General features: G+C 53.1%; 1 protein-coding gene across 1 annotated transcript in view; it reads right to left on the reverse strand.

Moving 5' to 3' along the window:
• The window catches only part of OTOG (otogelin), a 90021-nt gene extending 72866 nt beyond the window's left edge, over nucleotides 1-17155 (reverse strand). Inside the window, exons 1-15 of the mRNA XM_077866102.1 lie at nucleotides 17083-17155; nucleotides 16594-16654; nucleotides 16367-16427; nucleotides 12765-12840; nucleotides 11795-11887; nucleotides 11467-11621; nucleotides 9111-9229; nucleotides 7404-7609; nucleotides 6402-6532; nucleotides 6092-6198; nucleotides 5568-5677; nucleotides 5049-5177; nucleotides 4089-4197; nucleotides 3755-3801; nucleotides 3162-3307 (exon numbers count right to left, since the gene is read on the reverse strand). Coding sequence (XP_077722228.1) covers nucleotides 3162-3307; nucleotides 3755-3801; nucleotides 4089-4197; nucleotides 5049-5177; nucleotides 5568-5677; nucleotides 6092-6198; nucleotides 6402-6532; nucleotides 7404-7609; nucleotides 9111-9229; nucleotides 11467-11621; nucleotides 11795-11887; nucleotides 12765-12840; nucleotides 16367-16427; nucleotides 16594-16654; nucleotides 17083-17155 — 1623 coding nt within the window. The remainder of the gene's footprint in view (nucleotides 1-3161; nucleotides 3308-3754; nucleotides 3802-4088; nucleotides 4198-5048; nucleotides 5178-5567; nucleotides 5678-6091; nucleotides 6199-6401; nucleotides 6533-7403; nucleotides 7610-9110; nucleotides 9230-11466; nucleotides 11622-11794; nucleotides 11888-12764; nucleotides 12841-16366; nucleotides 16428-16593; nucleotides 16655-17082) is intronic.
• Between the last annotated feature and the right edge of the window lie 461 nt (nucleotides 17156-17616).

Below are 17616 nucleotides of genomic sequence, written 5' to 3' on the forward strand. Positions count from 1 at the left end.
GAAAAAGTCTTGAGTAACAAAATAAAAAAGTATTGGATTCTTACCCAAAATATAAAATAAATATCCCTGGATCCATGCTGACATACATAAATGACTGAAAGAAAATATGTGAGGGGGAAAGAAGACAAGTCTCCTGTGCAGAAAAATTCCAAATAATGTATGTAGAATCTCTGCCTTCAAGCAGAGGGAGCATAACTTTCCATTCGCCAAGTATGGGCAGAGCGTAGAGACTTCCTTCCAAAGAGAACAGTATGGCAAGGGAAGAAAAGAAGGCTAACTCTACATGGAGAATGTGACAAACACTACCTCAGCCCGATGACCAAGGTCAACCTCAACAGTAATAAACCATGTTGGTATATGTACCCTTGATAAGATGTGATGAAAATAGCAATTTACCTCTTATCTTCCTCCCAAAATTCATAAAACCACTCTAACCATGAGAAAAACATCACACAAATTCCAGTAGAGGGGCATTCTACAAAATATCTGACCAGCACTCCTCAGAACTTTCAAGATCATCATAAAGTCTTAGAAACTATAACAAGGGGGTTCCTGGGTGGCTCAGCTGGTTAAGTATCTGACTCTTGATTTCAGCTCAGGTCATGATCTCTGGGTGGTGAGATCAAGCCCCGAGTGAGGCTCCACACTGGGCATGGAGCCTGCTTACGATTCTCTCTTCTCCCTCTCTCAAAAAACCAAAACCAACAAAAAACCACATACACACTAAAGAAAAGAAGAAAGAAACTGCAACAGCCAGAAGAGCCTAGGAGACATGATGACTAAATGCAATGTGGTATGTTGGAATGGAGAAAAAAGATATTAGGCTAAAAAAAAAAATAAGGAAATATGAGTAAAGTGCAGATTTTAGTTAATGTACCAACATTGGTTCATTATGTGTAACAAATGTACCATACTAATGTATAATGTTAATGATAGTACAAATTAGGTTTGGGATTTATGGGAACTCTATGTACTATCTTTGCATTTTTTCTATAAAATCTAAAACTACTATGAGAAAGGTCTACTTGAAAAATATTTCAAAGGCTGTAAACACTGCCCAGATATTGGGGTAGGTGTATAAAGAGGCTGTGACAAGCTTTCCGGACTTCCAGCCTTGGGTCTGGCTCAGCTCCCCCTCCCGCTGGCTGGGGGTTATCAGGAACACCCCAAGCCTCTATAGGCCTGTCTTATCATATTTTAAGTGGAGAGAATAATAATGATTACTACATGGGGTATTTTGAGCCTTAAACTAGAGGTCCCATGCAAAAGTGATTAGTCAAAGTAAAAAGTACTGTGCAAATACTTTATCATCATCATCCTTTTTATTAACATCTTCACCCTACCCCCTTGTGTTCACCCAGGACTGAAGTCATGGCTTCATCTTTGACTCTTCCTTCTTCTCTCCCACACACCCTGCCCACTTTACCAGCCAGTTGCCAAGTCCTTCTGCATCGGCCTTAATGTTTTCTAGAACATTCCAACCTCATTGCTTTCTTTCATATGATCTAATCCTCCTGGATTGCCTTTTCTCCCCATCCTCAAACATATATATCCTATTTCTATTTATCTTTTTAGGCCCACTTTAGGTCATTCAGCCCAAATGCCACCTCTGCCATGAGGCTTTCCCTGATCCTTTCTTCTGACCTGTAGGAATATTTCTTCCTCCACAGAACTCCCCTCTGATAGCACTGCTCTTGTATCTCACCATGAAGCACCTGTCCTGAGGACATGAGTGACTCCCTCATCAGGCTGCGAGCTCCTGGTGGCTAGGATCAGGGTCTGACTCATTTGTGTAATCCTCACTGTGCCCTGCACAGAGCCAGCAGAAGACTAGCTTACTGTTCATCAGCATGGATGAAGTCACAAGGAGGAGACCTGGCTCATGGTAAAAGGAAAGTACTATCAAGAGGCACTGTTGAGCAGTGAAGCAGGTTACCTCAGGCCAAGGCTGGCTGGCCACCATCTAGAATGTGGTAGAGAAAGGGTTGGTAAGGGACCTCCAGGGTCTCATGGCCCCAGGTATTCTAAGACTCTAGAACTTTGTAAATGGGAAGGAGTTACACTGGGTGGTGTCTGTCTGCTTGCCTTTTCTTTTGCCTCCCTCAGGATGTCATGGGAGCCCCCAGGCTTTTGAGGACAAGTGTTCTGATTCAGAGAGCAGCCAAGGGCAAATCCAGGCCATTCTCTGGTAGAGAAAGAGGAGGGGATCACTCAGGCCTCAAAAGGAAGAAAGCACAGCCGTCTTCCTTGTCCACAGCCCAGCCTGGGTCCCCAGGGCCAGGGAGGGGACCTCTAAGTGATGTCTGCTCACACCTGACATCAGCGGGGGAGGACAAGGCAGGCAGGGAAGGGGGGTTGGGGGTGGCTGCCCAGACTAGGGGTGTGAACCCCTGCTCTACTGAGCAGGAAGGAGCTGAGTGTAGCCCAGACCAAGGCTTATGGGGTCAGCTCTGTATGGTCAACTCAGGGAAAATGCAGTCACGGAGAGACAGACAAACTCACAACTACCTCAGATATGTGAGTCGGCGATTTTCTCAGTTACGTTCCTAAGCAGCTGACACAGCTCAGGGGTCCCCTCCTCTAGGAAGTCTTTCCAGATCACCCCTCCTCCCACCTGACCTCTTGAATAACAACAAGGAAAAGCTCCTCCACAGGGACCTACCCTGTAATGTCCACGTTGTCACAACTCCTATAACATAGTGGATTATGGGGGTACTTCTCTGCCTCACCTACCAAACTGCAAGGCCCAGGAGGGCAGAGCCAGATCTAATCCATCCCAGTCTCCGAGACCCAACATAGCTTCCGGCACAAACAGATGTTCAGTATTTGCTGAATGAATAAATGAGTGAGCAAATAAACATAGGGATGTTGAAGGTACAATCCAAGGAAGCAGATAAGATTAAATTGAATTAGACCCATTTTAGAGATTAAAAAAAAAAAAAAAACACTCAGGCCCAGAAAAGGGGAAGTGCCTCTCAGCTAGCAGATCTTCTAGAGACAGAACCTAGTCTCCTATCCCCTGGCTCGGCCCAGAAAGAATAGACATCAGGATGAGTGGGCCGTGGAAGCCCTGGGACCCTGCCCGAAGTCCCTCAGCCTCCCGAGGAGGCAGAGAGCAGAAGCGGCTGGCTGGAGTGGGCCTGAGGGTGCCCAGCCCTTACCAGGCCACAAGGGGCATTCTGCAGCGTCACTGTGAAGGTGCCCGAGGAGCGGCTCTTGGCCAGGATGTACTGACACGTGGCAGGGAAGGTGTACCGCCGGCCGTCAAAGGTCGTGAAATGGATGTCACCAGTCACTGAACACTCGGCTGAGGGGCAGAGAAAGGTGGCTGACATATGGGAGCTGCCCCACGGGGACTGCCTCTGCCCTGCGGGCCCCGAGCATGAGGAAGGGACAGCACCCTGTCCTCAGGAGTTCAGGCGGTGTTTGGAGCCCTGGCCCCCCCTTTCGACACTGGTCGCTGGGGAGAAGCAGCCCTGCCCTCACCAGCCTGTCTGAAGGGAGATACAGCCCTGCCCTCGGCATCTCCCCCTGCCAGGAGGCCAGTCTCCGTGCAAGGCCCCCAAGCTCAGGAAGGTCCTTAGATCTGCCCCCACAAAAGGCCTCCCTGACAGAGGCTGGAACAATCCCTTAACCAGGCAAAGTGGCTCTGAGGAATCAAAGTGGGTCAAGCTGGGAACTGCAGGCCTGGCCCCCAGAACTTACCTGCCCCCAAAGCTGTGAGACTGGAGGAAGGGAGTAGAGTCAGACATACCTGGGCAGACAGATGTGCTGCACACCCACTTGCCTGCAGTGCATGTGCTGAAACAGAGACCGAGGAGGCAGGGCTCACTTCTCCAGGCCTAGGGGAGATGCTGGAGGACTGCAGGGTCCACAGAGCTGCTGCCCCCAGCCCGCAGTCTTCCCATCTCTAAAGTGGGTGGTAGAGACCTCCACCTCCAAGGGTTAGATCTAATGAGATCTCCTGAGATTTAAAGATGCTGAGTGAGTGCCCCCATGTCACCAGGGCTCCCAGACCCCAGATGGGCAGCCCTGTTGGAAAACCCTGGAAATCACCACTGCCCCACCCCCCAGCTGTGGACACAGACCAGGCGTTGCAGTCTTCTTTCACCACAGAGCCAGTCGGGTACAGGGTCCCATGGAACTCACAGGGACACTCAGCTGGTGCCACGCAGTCCCCGTCCTCAAAGATCAGCCCTAGGGTGACAGCAAAGGCTCACTTAACTCACCTCCACTCCTATTCACAGACCGTTTATGGCTCCCTGGGGCCATAAGATCCCTCATCCAAGCTTTTACCACTGAGCCCACTTTCAAGCCTTCTCCTGCATAAATCCTTGGCTCAGGCCAGATCTCTGGACAAATAATCTCACCTCCAGACCTTTGCTCTGAGAACTGCCCACCCCAAGCAACCTGCATACTGACCAACTTGTCTTCTCCACCTCTCAGAAGCCTGTCACTGCATCTAGAACCAGCTTAGGTGCACCTCTTCCAGGAAGCCTTCCCTGACAATCTCTCCCCTCACTGAATTCCTATGTCTCTTCTTGTCTGAACCCCTGAGTGGGTCCTCACTGCTTTATGCCTTAGACGGGAGCCATAAATAAACATCACTGCAACCAGATTGTGACCCCTAGAGTCCATGACTGTATCTCTATATATTTTTATCTCAATCCCTGCCTAGCCATGGCCTTCACACTACAGATATGCTGCAAATTTATATCCCCCTAAAAAACGTGGATGAGTGTTTAAGCAAATTCATACATGATCAATGAAGAAATGAATGAAGAATGAATGAATGAATGACTCGTCCTTGTCTACACACCTTAAAAAGCTCAGTCCCAATAACATGAACCACCCTGATGAACTTCTCAAGAGCCGCAGTGCCACCCCCACCCCCACCTCCCTGAAGCCAGTCATTCATTTATTCCCTCCCGAGTTGTGTGTTCCTTCTCCCCTCATTGCGCAGATAGGCACCCTTGGGGCCCCTGATCACGCTCCTCCGCGCCAGCCCAGGAGGACACGGCCAGGCACCCGCTCTGCCCCTGGCATACCGTCGGGGCAGTAGCAGCCGTCCACACAGGCGATCTCGCTGTCCACACAGGATGCCCGGGACTGGCAGGAGGCAGGGCAGCAGGCGATGCACTCATTGTAGGTAAAGGCCGCCTCCTTGCAGTGCACAGCTGGGAGGGGGGGCACGGGGAAGGGGGGAGTCGGGCCCCAGCTCTGCCAGGACAGACCCAACCCCTTTTCCAGGCCTTGGGGTTGGGGGAGTGAGGGCTGTGATCTTCCTGTTCCCCTAGTCCCAGCGGGAACCCTGGGTGACCAGAAAGTAGGCGAGAGCCTGGGAGGCTCGGAGAACCACGCTTAGCCTGCTCTGTGGCCGCAGGCCAGTCCCTCTACTCTGAGCCCGTTGGTTCCTCGGTCACACAAGGATGGGGCCTCAGGCCTTACAGCGCCGACAACTATGGGCCTAAGCAGGACAGGACATTGAGCTGAGCCCGAGGGTGCCACCCACAGCCCAAGCCAGAGCTTGTCTGAACCCGTCCCTGCCCACCAGCAGATGCACCCACCGCACTGCCGGAGCTGGGTCCTCCAGTCCTGCAGGGGCCGCCCCGCCTGGGCGCACGCTCGGGCGTACTCCGCCAGCGCCCGGCACCAGGTGGCTTCGTCGCCCACTGACCTGTGCAGGGAAACCAAGCGTCACGCCAGAGCCCGCTCCGCCACCTGCCCTCCCGTACCCTCTAGACACTTCCAGGGTGCAGGGCACCCCTCCTTGTCACACAGCTAGGAAAGAGAAACTGGGAAGGTATCTGTATACAGATGGAGGCAGGACACCTGGGTTCTAGTCCCACCATTGCCATTGACTAGTGTGACCCTGAGGGTGTCAGTCCCTATATCTGGGCTTCAGAGAATAGGGAAGCCCTGTCCACCTATGAAGATAAGAATTTCCGAGCTTTGGGAAGCATATCTGTCAGGGCCTGGGATTAGCAGCCCCCGTGGCCCACGTGCTGAGCCCCCTCCCCGCCACCCCCACAGCACCGGGACAGGTCTCCCCACAGCCCAGCGGCAGCTCCACGCCTGGCTGGCTACTCACTGGCAGAGATCACTGGTGCAGCTGGCTGTGAAGGGCAGGGGGCTGACGTAGGCGTGGCAGGCATCAAAGGGGGGCCTCAGCAGTGCCTCGCACCGGTCGTACACGCCCTGGGCAAAGGGCCACAAGACAGAGCTGGGGGCTGCAAAGCCACTCACAGCCCTCTGACTTCACCAGCCCCCACGCCGAACCCCAATTTGAGCTCAAGAGAGAGGAGAAAGATGGGGAGAAAAGGGGTGGTGCACAGACTTTTTCTAGGAGGTGGACAGACTCTAGGAGGGGTGGGGGGAGGCACTCTGCCTGAGGCCCAGACCTGCATGGTTCCGGCGCTCTGCTGCAGACATGGTGGGCGAGGCAGGGAGGAAGTTGTAGGCCTCGGAGGCTGGTTGGGGGCCTGCTCCTGCCAGCTGTGCACAAACTCAGCCACATCGTCCGTCAGCTTCCCTGGAGGGGAGAACTAGCATGACCACAGGTGGATGACCACAGGTGGATGGCGGGGAGGGGGCCGTGGAAGGCTCTAAGTAAGGGAGGGCAGGTGGAGCCTGAGAGATGCCAAAGGTGGGCAAGGAGTCGAAGAATCCAGCCTCCCAGCTCGCATTCAGTCTGCATTTCCCAACGGAGCCACTCTCCTGAAAAAGCTGGTGATAATAGGCAAGAATGCTCGAGAACCTGTAGTAGCTCCCTACTGCTCCAAACTGGGGGAGGCAACACCATGCAATCCAGAGACAACTAGAATGTGAGCATGGGCAAGCTCCTGCATTTCTCTGAGCCTCAGTTCTCTCATATGTGAAATAGGGCAAATAACTCCCCCCACCCCACCATGAGATTACTGCAAAGACTGTATGTTAAGTGTTCAGTATGTTGTGGGTGCTCAAAGGTGTCACTTCCCTCCTTCCAGCCACAGTCGCCATGATTTGGCCCTGCTACCTTCACTCTTACTTTACCACTCCTCCTTAGGTATCTTCAGGTCCCATGGAGTCTTTTCTCTTCCTGGCTCTCTCTGGCTTTCTGCTCCCTACCCCTGACACATACTCATCTTGCAGGATCAATCCCACCCAGCAAAGTGCCCTTTAGATCCTCACACAACCGTAGTAGGAGTTCTCATTAGGACCATTTTACAGACAAGAAAACTGAGGTTGAGGGGTTAAGAACATGCCTGAGGCCACACACTTTGTAGGAAGGGGCCCCAGGCATCCCAAAGGGTCTTTAGTACCATGATCCCAGGGTTCCACCCAAGGTCTCTCCCACCCACCCAGCCTGACCCATCCCCCACCTCCACCCACACCCCACAGAGGCCACTTGCCCTGCACCTCACCATAGCTGGTCACCAAATCATCCTGGGGGTCGGCGTTGTTGTTCCCACACAGCCCATGAGTCCAGCCCAGGAACTCCGGGCTCATCTTGATGTAGACAGCAGAAGCACCATCCCAGGCCAGTGTGAAGGCTGACTGATGCCGCACAAGGACGTAGCCAGCAAGCCGCTGCAGACGCACGTTCCCCATCACATGGGGCAGTTGGACCCTGCAGGGTGCAGCCCAGAGCTTCAGGCCGTTTACACCACCTACACTCATCCAATCCCTTCACCAAAGGACCTGCCGCGTCCCCTACCTGCAGGACCCATCATGTACCCAGCACCTGCGTCATCCACATGCCACCGGTAGCATGGGATCTAAGGCCCCCGCTTTCCCTCCCCCTGACTTTCTAGGTATCTGAAGTCCACCATTAGAGAGGGATTCTTTTGTCTTCAGAGTTTAAAACTTGCTTTTAAAATTGCAATTTCTGGGGCACCTGGGTGGCTCCGCTGAGTAGAGCGTCTGCCTTTGGCTCAGGTCATAATCCCAGGGTCCTGGGATCAAGTCCTGTATCAGGCTCCCTGCAAGAAGCCTGCTTCTCCCTCTGCCTGTGTTTCTGCCTGTGTGTCTCTCATAAATAAATCTTTTTAAAAAAATTAAAAGAAAAATAAAATTGCAATTTCCCCAGCAGGATAAATCTTAGAGTATCTGAAGCTGTCAGCTCATTTCTCCTGGATGGGAGAAATGGTATAAACAGACATTTACGTGATTTGGTTTTTTTGGTGGCAAGCAAGAAAGGGGTAGGAAGAGAAAAAAAGCTGAGGGATAAAGAAAACCAGGAGAGGAAGAAAGGATGCAGGCCCATAGCAATCCCAACCACATTCCCAGTTTTACTGGGATAGGCTTTCCTAGCCAGTATGGAATCTGGCAACTTTTAATCCACTTCAAAGTCAGGAAAGAAAAACAAAAACAGGGTCTAACCAGCCAAAACTGGAACCCGAAGATCCATATACCAGTCTTTTCTTCACAGGAAAAGCCCCTGGGCTTTCAATGTTACCCTGAGCCCCAGAAAGTGTGGTTACCCAGTTTCCAGATTGGAAGCAGGAAATGAGACCAAGAGAAGGGTCCTTGCAGGAAGACTCCTTCCCCCAACCCAGCAGCAGCATGAAGGGACAGCAGACAGCAAGGGAGGGAAAGGACAGTGAAGACAAGACACAAGAAAGACTTCAGAAGAACCGCAGTCTGGGCCATGTGGTGTGGGGGCAGAGTACTCATTCCTCTGCTGCCAGATGTCCCAACAAGGTAAGTGACATTGAAATGCCCCTTTGCAATCAGAAAAGGTGACAATGAGTTCAAGGTCTCCTCTGAGGAGGCTTGAACTGTGTATGATCCACTCAAGAAGGTTCCCTCGAAATTGTGAAAGAAAAAAACTTAAGCATGCTTTCCGTGCTATACTCTATCTCAAAAATTCTGCTGTTGGCATGAATACCCACTGCCTGGAAACGCACAGGGCCCTCAGAGTCTCAGAAAATCTCGAGGGACTCATCGTTCCACACACCCAGCTGCTGGGAAACCCCGCTGGCCAGCCAGTATGTTCCTGCCCTGATGGTGGAAACTCTTCGGTTTGCCCCCAGAAAACAGTTTTCTTTAGGCTATAGAAGGAAGATGCTCACCATCCCTCACCACCAGTGTCAGGGGGCAGGAGAGCTCAGAGCTGGTGTCATAGTTACCTCACGCCTCCGAGGGTGACCTCCTTGGCCAGACGGATCTCCTGCTCACCCGCAAAGAAGAGGCTGACGGACCTGGAGCAGGTGTAGGGGGAGGAGCCGCACTGCGGGTCGTTGTGCACCTGATTGAGGGGGTTTAGAGGCCAGTGACACCCCATGGAGCTTCCGCTTAATGCTCATCACCTACCTTCTGTGTGCCAAGCACCCTTCCTCTGTGATGTCTCCCAGTCCCCACAACCCCGCAGGAGGACAGAGCTCCGATTATCTGCATTTCCCGGAGGAGGCAGGTGATACTCAGAGAGGTGAAGTGATGAAGGTCAACACACGCACACAGCCAGGATTCCAACCCAGGACTCCAGGCTAAATTTCAGGGCTCTTTCCAGTACATGGTGCTGTCTCCCTATTTTTGTTTTTTTTTTTTTTTTTTGCAACCCAGGTTATCCCATCAGATTAAAAGCCAAGATCTTCACTCACACCGTCTGACACACAGAACACACACACACACATAGACACACACACACACACACACACACACACCCCTCATATATTCACAGTGCACACACTAACCATGACCCGGACAGGTGCGGTCTAGGCCTTCCTTGCACACACAAGCACGTGTGACCTGTGTCACTCCTGTGCCGCCTGTCACATGCACATCTCCTCTGCCCCCTCCTCAGATGGAACCCATACCTCAAAGCCCTAAGACCCAAGAGAGGGAGGAGAACTGAGGCTTAGGGAAAAGCCTGAAATGTTTCTCTTCCTGGTGTAGAAACCCTTCCACTAGATTACCATTCAATGTGTCTAAGCAGGCTGGGGTCACTCCAGCTGAAAGTGGGGCTTGTGAAAGCCACCCCACACTCTAAACTTGTCAAGCTTTGGATCATGACCTACAGTAAGAAATATAAATATATACATATATAAACAAAACAAAAATTTTACAAAATAGTATTTACCCCTATTAATGTGTGATGCATCCACATTATATATTCTATTCTCTTTGGGGTTTTATCTCTTTTCTTTCTTCCTCCCTCCCTCGCACCTTCCCTCCCTTCCTCCCCCCTTCTTTCGTTCTTTTGGCAGGGTTGCTAGTTCTAACTCATTAAGTTTATTTCAGACTCCATGAATGCGTTGCACCCCGTTAGTCTAAGTAATTGTATCTGTCACAAAATGACAGTCATAAAAAAACTCTGATGTGTGATGCGCCGAGGCAGAGAGGGCATGCCATCCAGGCATGGCCCCTAGGGCGGCCCCGCGGCAGGGCTGTGCCGGAGACAGAGGGGCATGCCTGCTGGCAGAGGAGTGACCATGACCACGAGGATCTCCCCAAACTCCCAAGCCTCTGGCCCTAACTCTGCCCTAACCAAGGTGCTCCTCAGCAGAGCCGGCTCCCAGGCTGACTTTTCTCCGGACGGAGGTGTACCGACCAGTGCCTGAAGCAGACACCCCGCACCACACATGGGGTAAGCATGGAAATCAGATCCACCTGACAGTCTCACACATGTGTTCGTATACAGGGCAAACGTTTTCTGAGCGCTAATCTGGGTCCTGGGAACACCGAATGAAAAGACACGGTCCCTGCCTGGAAAGCTTCTATATGGTAGAGAAGACCAACCTGGAAACAGACCTTTGTAAGAGAAATGCACTGACAATGCACCAATGCAGAACTTTGGTTACACAGAGAGGAGCCCCTGAGCCAGCTTAGGAGGTCTGCGCATCCAGGAGGGCTTCTTAGAAGAGGTAACCCTGAACGGAGTCGTCCAGGACCTCTATCATTTCCTCAGAGGCACAGTGCTCTTTGTTATCTCAGGTCCTCAGCACCCAAATTCCCTTTACCTGGAATGTTCTCATGTCCAGCCCTCAGACCTGTGACCCTCCACTTGGCTAACTCCAATTCATTCTTCAGATCTCAACTTAAATGTCACTTCCTCACGGAAGTCTTCCCTGATCATCCTTCTTACCAATAAGCAAGGTTAGGTTTCCATCGCATGCTTTTCTAACATTTGGTATTTCTCCTCTGAAGTGCGTTCAGTTGCACTTGATTCATTCGATTTGATGTCTGTTTCCCCCATTAGTCTGTAAGCTCCACAAGGACAGAGACTACATCTGTGTTACTGTCCACAAGGCCACCGCCAAGCCTTGTGCCAGGGAGAGAACAAGTATGTACCTAATACTTAATGATGAGTGACTAAATCGGTAACTGGCCAGGGGCAACCAGGAGTGAGTGGGTGAGAGGGAACCATGGAGCCCCCAGCTCCTCCCAGGTGTAGACTGTCTAACTGTGACCAGCAAAGCCCTGGCCAGGACGACCTCCAGAGCCTAGTGGAACCTTCCTAGAGAGGCAGGGCAGGAAAGGCCTCACCTGGACTGAGAAAGTCTGGCCCTCAGGCTCATGCTGTCCCACCAGGGTGTAGCTGCCCTTCCCAGAGAGGTAGTAGTAGAGACCGTCAAACGTCTCCACATGGTGCTGTCCCCAAGCCCGGCAGATGCTGTCCCGCTCAGGGCCGGCGTTATACACTGTGCCAGAGGAAAGAGAGCCTGTCCATGCAGCTGCAGTGGGCACCAAGCCAGCTCCTAGCAGGGCCCCTGACCTGTGCCCCCTCCCCAGCCTGGGTCTCCCAGGCCTTAGGCTCACAAGCTTTCCCTGTACCCACAGCCCACCCCCGGGGTGGAATAGAGCTCAGACTCACCCATCTGGCAGCGTGGCCCGGTGGCATTGAAGCGTCTGCAGTCACAGAAGGCTGGGTACACACATTCGCCCCCGTTGAAGCAGGAGAACAAGTCTGCAGGGGAGACACAGAAGGTACCTCCCCACTGAACCAAGATGGGCAGGACCCATTGATACAGCACCTCCCTCATGCCAGGGCACCAGACTCAGCCCTTCCAGAGCTACATGGAACTCAGATCCCCACCCACAGGTAGCCCCAACATTTCTCAGGAGCTAGCCCTAGTGGGGGCATTGGTAGGGTGCCTCAGACCCAGCTGCCTGGCTCCCTCCCTGACAGGCAGGCAGCGTGGGGGCTCAGAGTACCTGTCCTCAGTATGCCTCGAGTGCCCCCCAGGCCAACCCCACCTGGGCCTTCAGCTCCTTGCACTGAAAGTTCGTGGCTGCCACACAAGGCAGGCAGACTGAATATGGAGCACGTAGGGTGAGTGGGGAGATTGCTCAGAGATCTTCAGGTACCTCTCTTCCTCACTGTTCCCTAAGCTCAGGGGAAGAGGCTTAAGCATGACCCAGGGAAGGGGGAGATGCCTCATGTTTGGAATACGGGAGACAGGCCACAGAGCATGAGAAGACAAAGTGAAGCAGAGTATGGTGAGGGAAGGAGCCATGGCACAAGAGAAGGGGCCACGGACACAGCACAGGGTAAGGGGAGAGGCCGCGGACACAGGGTGAAGAAGAGGGGGAAACAACCACTAAGCAAGGAAGCCCAATCACACTGGCATCAGAAAGTGTGAGAGGGAAAAGCCATGGGGCCATGGTCATAAGAACAGGACACTGGAGAGGAAGCCCTCCTCAGCCAGGCAGGAGACAGGAAAGCAGAGTTGGAGGCTGGGACTGGGGAAGGTGGGAAGAGACCCTTTGCAGGGCAGAGAGATCACAGGAGGCCCTGAGGGAAGCCTGGCCTGCCATGGGCCACAGGGAGGGGGGCCACTTACAAGATGGTGCACATTTGGCCCGATGGAGCCGCCTTTCCCAGGAAGACATGGCCAAGGAGTCCAGGACTTCAGCCTCCTTTTAAAGACAGAAGGAAGAGAACATGGTCAGGGAAGGACTTCCTAAAGGTCGTGGCCCTCCCTGTCCATCGCCCAGAGGAGGGAGGCCCCCCACGCCTCCGTCCTCCAGCCACTCTCCCTCCCCAGGCCCACCTCTGAGAGGTCCAGGAGCATTTCAGACCTGCCCTAGAGGAGTGAAGGCTGGTTTTTAACCCTCCAGAGTGGCATCTCGGTGGCCTGAACACATTCCCTCCCCTCCGTGCTCCCATATCCCCCAGCCTCCCTGCCTCCTTCCCTCTCTAGTACACTTTCATGCCCTCACAAAACCCAACACAAAACCCCCTTGTCGGGAGAACAAATACCTCGGAAACCAGACCTAAGAAACAAAGGCAGCCCCTTGCCCCAAGGCTGGGGAACATCTCATGCCATCGCCTACCCCAACCTTCCTCACGGGTCACCACCCACAGTCCTCAGAACTCGGCTCCACGCCAGGACTCTCCCTGATACCATAAATCTGAGGAGGACACAGGCAAAGCGAGGCGAGAAATCCTATCTTCCAGACCAGAAATCCCACCATGTGGACTCTCTGGATAGAAACCATCTGAAACTGGAACTGTTCTGAACATCAGGGGTGGTCAGTCAGCACGGAGCTAGCTGACTTGGATGCCTGAGCTCTCGGGACCCTAGTCTGAGGTGGCTCATACCACTGGGACTGGGGTCCCAGTAAGCTCCTCCCCTCTCAGAGCCTCAGCCCCCTCCTGTGTACAGCTTCCCCGTGTGAAGGGGACAAAGTCTCTGCCCTCAGGGAGCCCGTGTGCATGTTCACAGGGCCAACAAGGCACCGACACACTGTGCTTCTCAGTCTCACGTGTCCTCCTTCCTCTCTGTCATCTCCACAGCCTCGGGCTGAATCCCCAGCCTCAGGCAAAGGACTTGGAACATGGAGAATACCCAGAACCCTTGGTCCCTGGAGCCCAACCTCCAGGGGTCTTTGCCAGTCTCTCCACTCAACCCTGGGCAGTCACTGCCCCCCTTTGCACTGTCCTACTGACCCATGGGAAGTCATCGGCCCCTCCTGGGCCAGGTTTCAGTGTTCTTGTGCCCCTTTGGCCCCTGGTTCCTGAGTCCTCCCCGGCTCTCCTTACCCTGCACACCCAGCCTGAGCCCAGGAGTCGGGCTTCCCACCCTGGTGGTAATCGATCTCACGGGGCCTCAGAGACCATGGGAAAAACGATCACCTCACATCCCGTAGGCCCCAAAGAGCTCTTAATGAAACCTTTTTGTGTCTTTGTGTCTCTCCACTCCTCACCCCCACCTCAGATGTGGCTTCTGAGATCAGTGTTAATGAGGGCAAGATAGGGTTGCAGAGCCAAGGCCGTTTTCTGGAGAAATCTTTAAATCCTGCTCAAATGATTTGTCTTCAGTATAGATCTGAAGTTCTTAGACATTTTGATGCCAAGAACCTCTCTGACAATCTAGTGAAGCCTATTGACCCATTCTAAGAATAATGTTGGTAAACACATAAAACACAGGATGACAAAGACATGGATTATATTGCAATATAGTCATGAAAATGTTTTATTTTATAAAAATGTGTGGCTTCGTAATATTTCGACTACATTAAATAGCAAGATCTAGCAGCAAGTCTTATCACTGCCAGAGTTTTGTAGCAGTGAGTATAAATGAGATCTGGAAATGACAAGTGTAAGGTGCTATCACTGTGTCTGTGATTTCTACTGGTGACAGTCACAGACACTGCTACTGCTGTATTGTGGTCTGTAGCCTATAGTCATAATTAAAGGGAATGCTAACTTTCAGTTAAATTGAGGTAAATAACATTGCTTTTACCCTCCCACCCTGGCCTATACTATGGATTCTCTGGACAACGGCTGTGCTTTATAGGAATGTGGCAGCTCTGAAATGAAGGTCAATTGGCTGCTGGTCTGGGCCCCCGACCCTCACCGCTGAGGTTATTCAAGGCAGAAGCCCTCGAAGGATCCCCAGGTTCACTTTCTAGCTAATGACCTCATTTCCCCACACCCACTCCAGTGGCTTTAAAGGAAGGCCACTCCAACCCCTTATTTGCTCTGAGGAGCAATGTGAGAAACCCACTGGGGTTGCCTGGTCCAGATGCTTCCCGAAGGTAAAGGGAGAGAGGCCTACTCTAAAATCCAGCGAGGAAGGAAGCCTGCTAGGGGAATGAGGTGCTTGGGTAAGGATTATTTTCTCCACTAAAACTCAGGGATTCCTGGAGTCCTGGGGGGCATTTATGTTGTGGGGCAGCAAGCTGGCTCCACCAGGAGTCCTCGTTTCACTTGCTTCCTGGGGGCCCCAGCAGGTCACCCACCTACCTTGATTTCATCACATAGAAAAAGAATAAGAGGGTGCCTAGGTGGCTCAGTCAGTTAAGCATCTGACTCTTGATTTTGGCTCAGATCATGATCTCAGGGTTGTGAGATCGAGCCCCACTTTGGGCTGTCTGCTTCTCTCTCTCCCTCTCCCTCTGCCCCTCCCTCACCTTATCTCTCAAATTAATTAATTAAAAAAAAGAATAACAATATTATCTTTCAATTCAAACTACATCTGAGTGTGATTCTAAAACTTGTGGCCTGGCTAAGTGGGCAAACAAAAAATAAATAGCCTGGATAATCCACCCCTTACAGAATAAGCATGTCCTCTTCCTGCCTTGGGGTCTTCATACCTATTTCCAAAGGGCAGGTATTTGGGAGCACATTGTTTTCTATTACAGGTGATAGTCCCCAACCCACTGGCACAAGGGCTGATCCCTAGGGCCAGGGTGCATGAGTTGAGGTTCTAGATGCTCTATGGATCTAGCTGTGGGCAGGCCAGATTTATAACACGTCTATGTTTGTAGAATAGACAAGTACAGGACAGGATTGGAAAGAGTACATGAGTCACTTGACCCAGAGACCAAAGAAATTTGGCAAAGTGAGAAAATAAACTATTACCTCTCCTGAAAGAAGGGAGAATGCCAGGAGGGTGGGAGGGCAACGTACAGACTCAAGAGATTAATAGTTTGCGGTTCTCCTTCCCATCCACACAATGTGAGCTCGTCCTCACAAACCCCACCGAGTGGCCCAGTTCTTGTCTTTCCCTCTCAAGGCACACTAGCTGGAGCACTGCTCAAGGTATGGAGTGGGGCATCTTACCGGTTTCATACCTTCCCAGATCAGGCCAGTAAGAGGGAACTCCACTCGCCTAAATCCTCACCTTTGTGCTTTCACCCCAGGGCGGGGGAGAGTTCAGCTATGTCCAGATTGCATCTTAGTGCCCTCCTCCCCAAATGAAATAAAACAAAAACAAACTGAACCAACTACAGGCAGGGTCCCAAGAGATTAGGTAAGTGGGAATAGAAGTGTATCATGAATTTGCATACTTCAGACATATACTAGGGACACTGTCCCCCTTCCAAATAACTGCAGAGACAACCTTCCTGCAACCTATAGAGCTCCCTGTCAGCCCCGGTCCCAGACAGAAATAAGCCCCTGCCCAGTGAAGCCCCCCTTCCCCAGGCCTCCTCTTACCTGGCTTCCCATCACTGTTGTAGCATCCTTTATGGCAAGGGACACCTCCTGCTGTCTGTGGCTGGATGAGAAACAAGCCTAAGGTGAGTGAGGGAATAAGAATGAGCCATGCCTCCCCACCACCCCCAAGGGCAGCCCACCCTCTGTGCTAAAATGCTGGGATCACCCACACCAGAAATAAAGATGGGAGTCATGGGTGGGGCAGCCACAAGCTTGCACCTACTCACCTGGGATCCTGGGCTGGGTCAGGCTGCAGCTCTGCGTTGCCCTGGGGTGTGGGTGCTAAGCCTGGGAAGGGGGATTGCTTTCCAGTCAAGCCAGGCCTCCCTTTCTTGGGTCTCCCACCTCCTGTCCTGGATCTTCTAGGATGCATCTTCACCCCCTCATTCTCTCTCCCTACAGATTTCAATCCGTTTCCCTCTCTGGTGACCTCTCCAACAAGGGTCTCCCGCTCTCCCCCTACTCTGTGCCCCTGTTCCCTCCAGCTCGCCACCCTGGGTGCCTTCCATCCTGCCTAGCTTGGGACCCCTTCTCCCGGCTGTCTCTGGCCTCTTTTTCCTTGGCGCCCCTCTCCCCTCTCCCCTGCCCTCCCCGCAAACCTCCTTTTCCTCCCTGTCTAGAACCTCCCGTCACCGTTCCCCCTACCCCGCGGCCCCCTCCAGCCCACTGCCCTGGCACCTAGAGACGGCACCCGCAGGGACCGGCCGCCGGCTCACCCCGGGGCAGCCAGACGCAGGCCAGCAGCAGGCAGAGCGCCGGCGAGGGCGCGCCCAGGCCCGGGGACCCCATGGGGCGCGCGGAAGCTGCGAAGCGGGAGCGCACGGCCGGCCGAGTCCCTCGCCTGCAAAGGCCGGGTCACCCTCCGCTCGGCGCCTCGGCTCGCTCTCTGGCCCCGGGCCTCCGCCCCGCCTCCCAGGCGCTTGGCTCCTCCCCGAGCTGGAGCGACTGGATGCCCAGCTGCCCGGCTCCGCCTGTGGCTGCCCCTCCCCAGAGGGGGCCGCATTCAGATCAGTGGGCTCCAAGTACCCCGGGGGAGCAAGGAGGTAGCCAGTGCACCCCGCAGCATCCCTTACTCCTCAAAGATCCCCATCTTAGAAACCTGGGTCTCTGAAGGCCCTTCCGTTGGACACCCACGATGCTTGTGGAAGTCTGGTCTTCCACTCTCCTTTCACAGAGGCCCCGGGGCCTGCCACTCAGTGGGCAGTTGTCAGTGGCAGAACCAAAGCTCAAGCCCGCAGAATCCGGGCCTG

The sequence above is a fragment of the Canis aureus genome, chromosome 23, assembly GCF_053574225.1.
Source record: "Canis aureus isolate CA01 chromosome 23, VMU_Caureus_v.1.0, whole genome shotgun sequence".
NCBI classification, from domain to species: domain Eukaryota; kingdom Metazoa; phylum Chordata; class Mammalia; order Carnivora; family Canidae; genus Canis; species Canis aureus.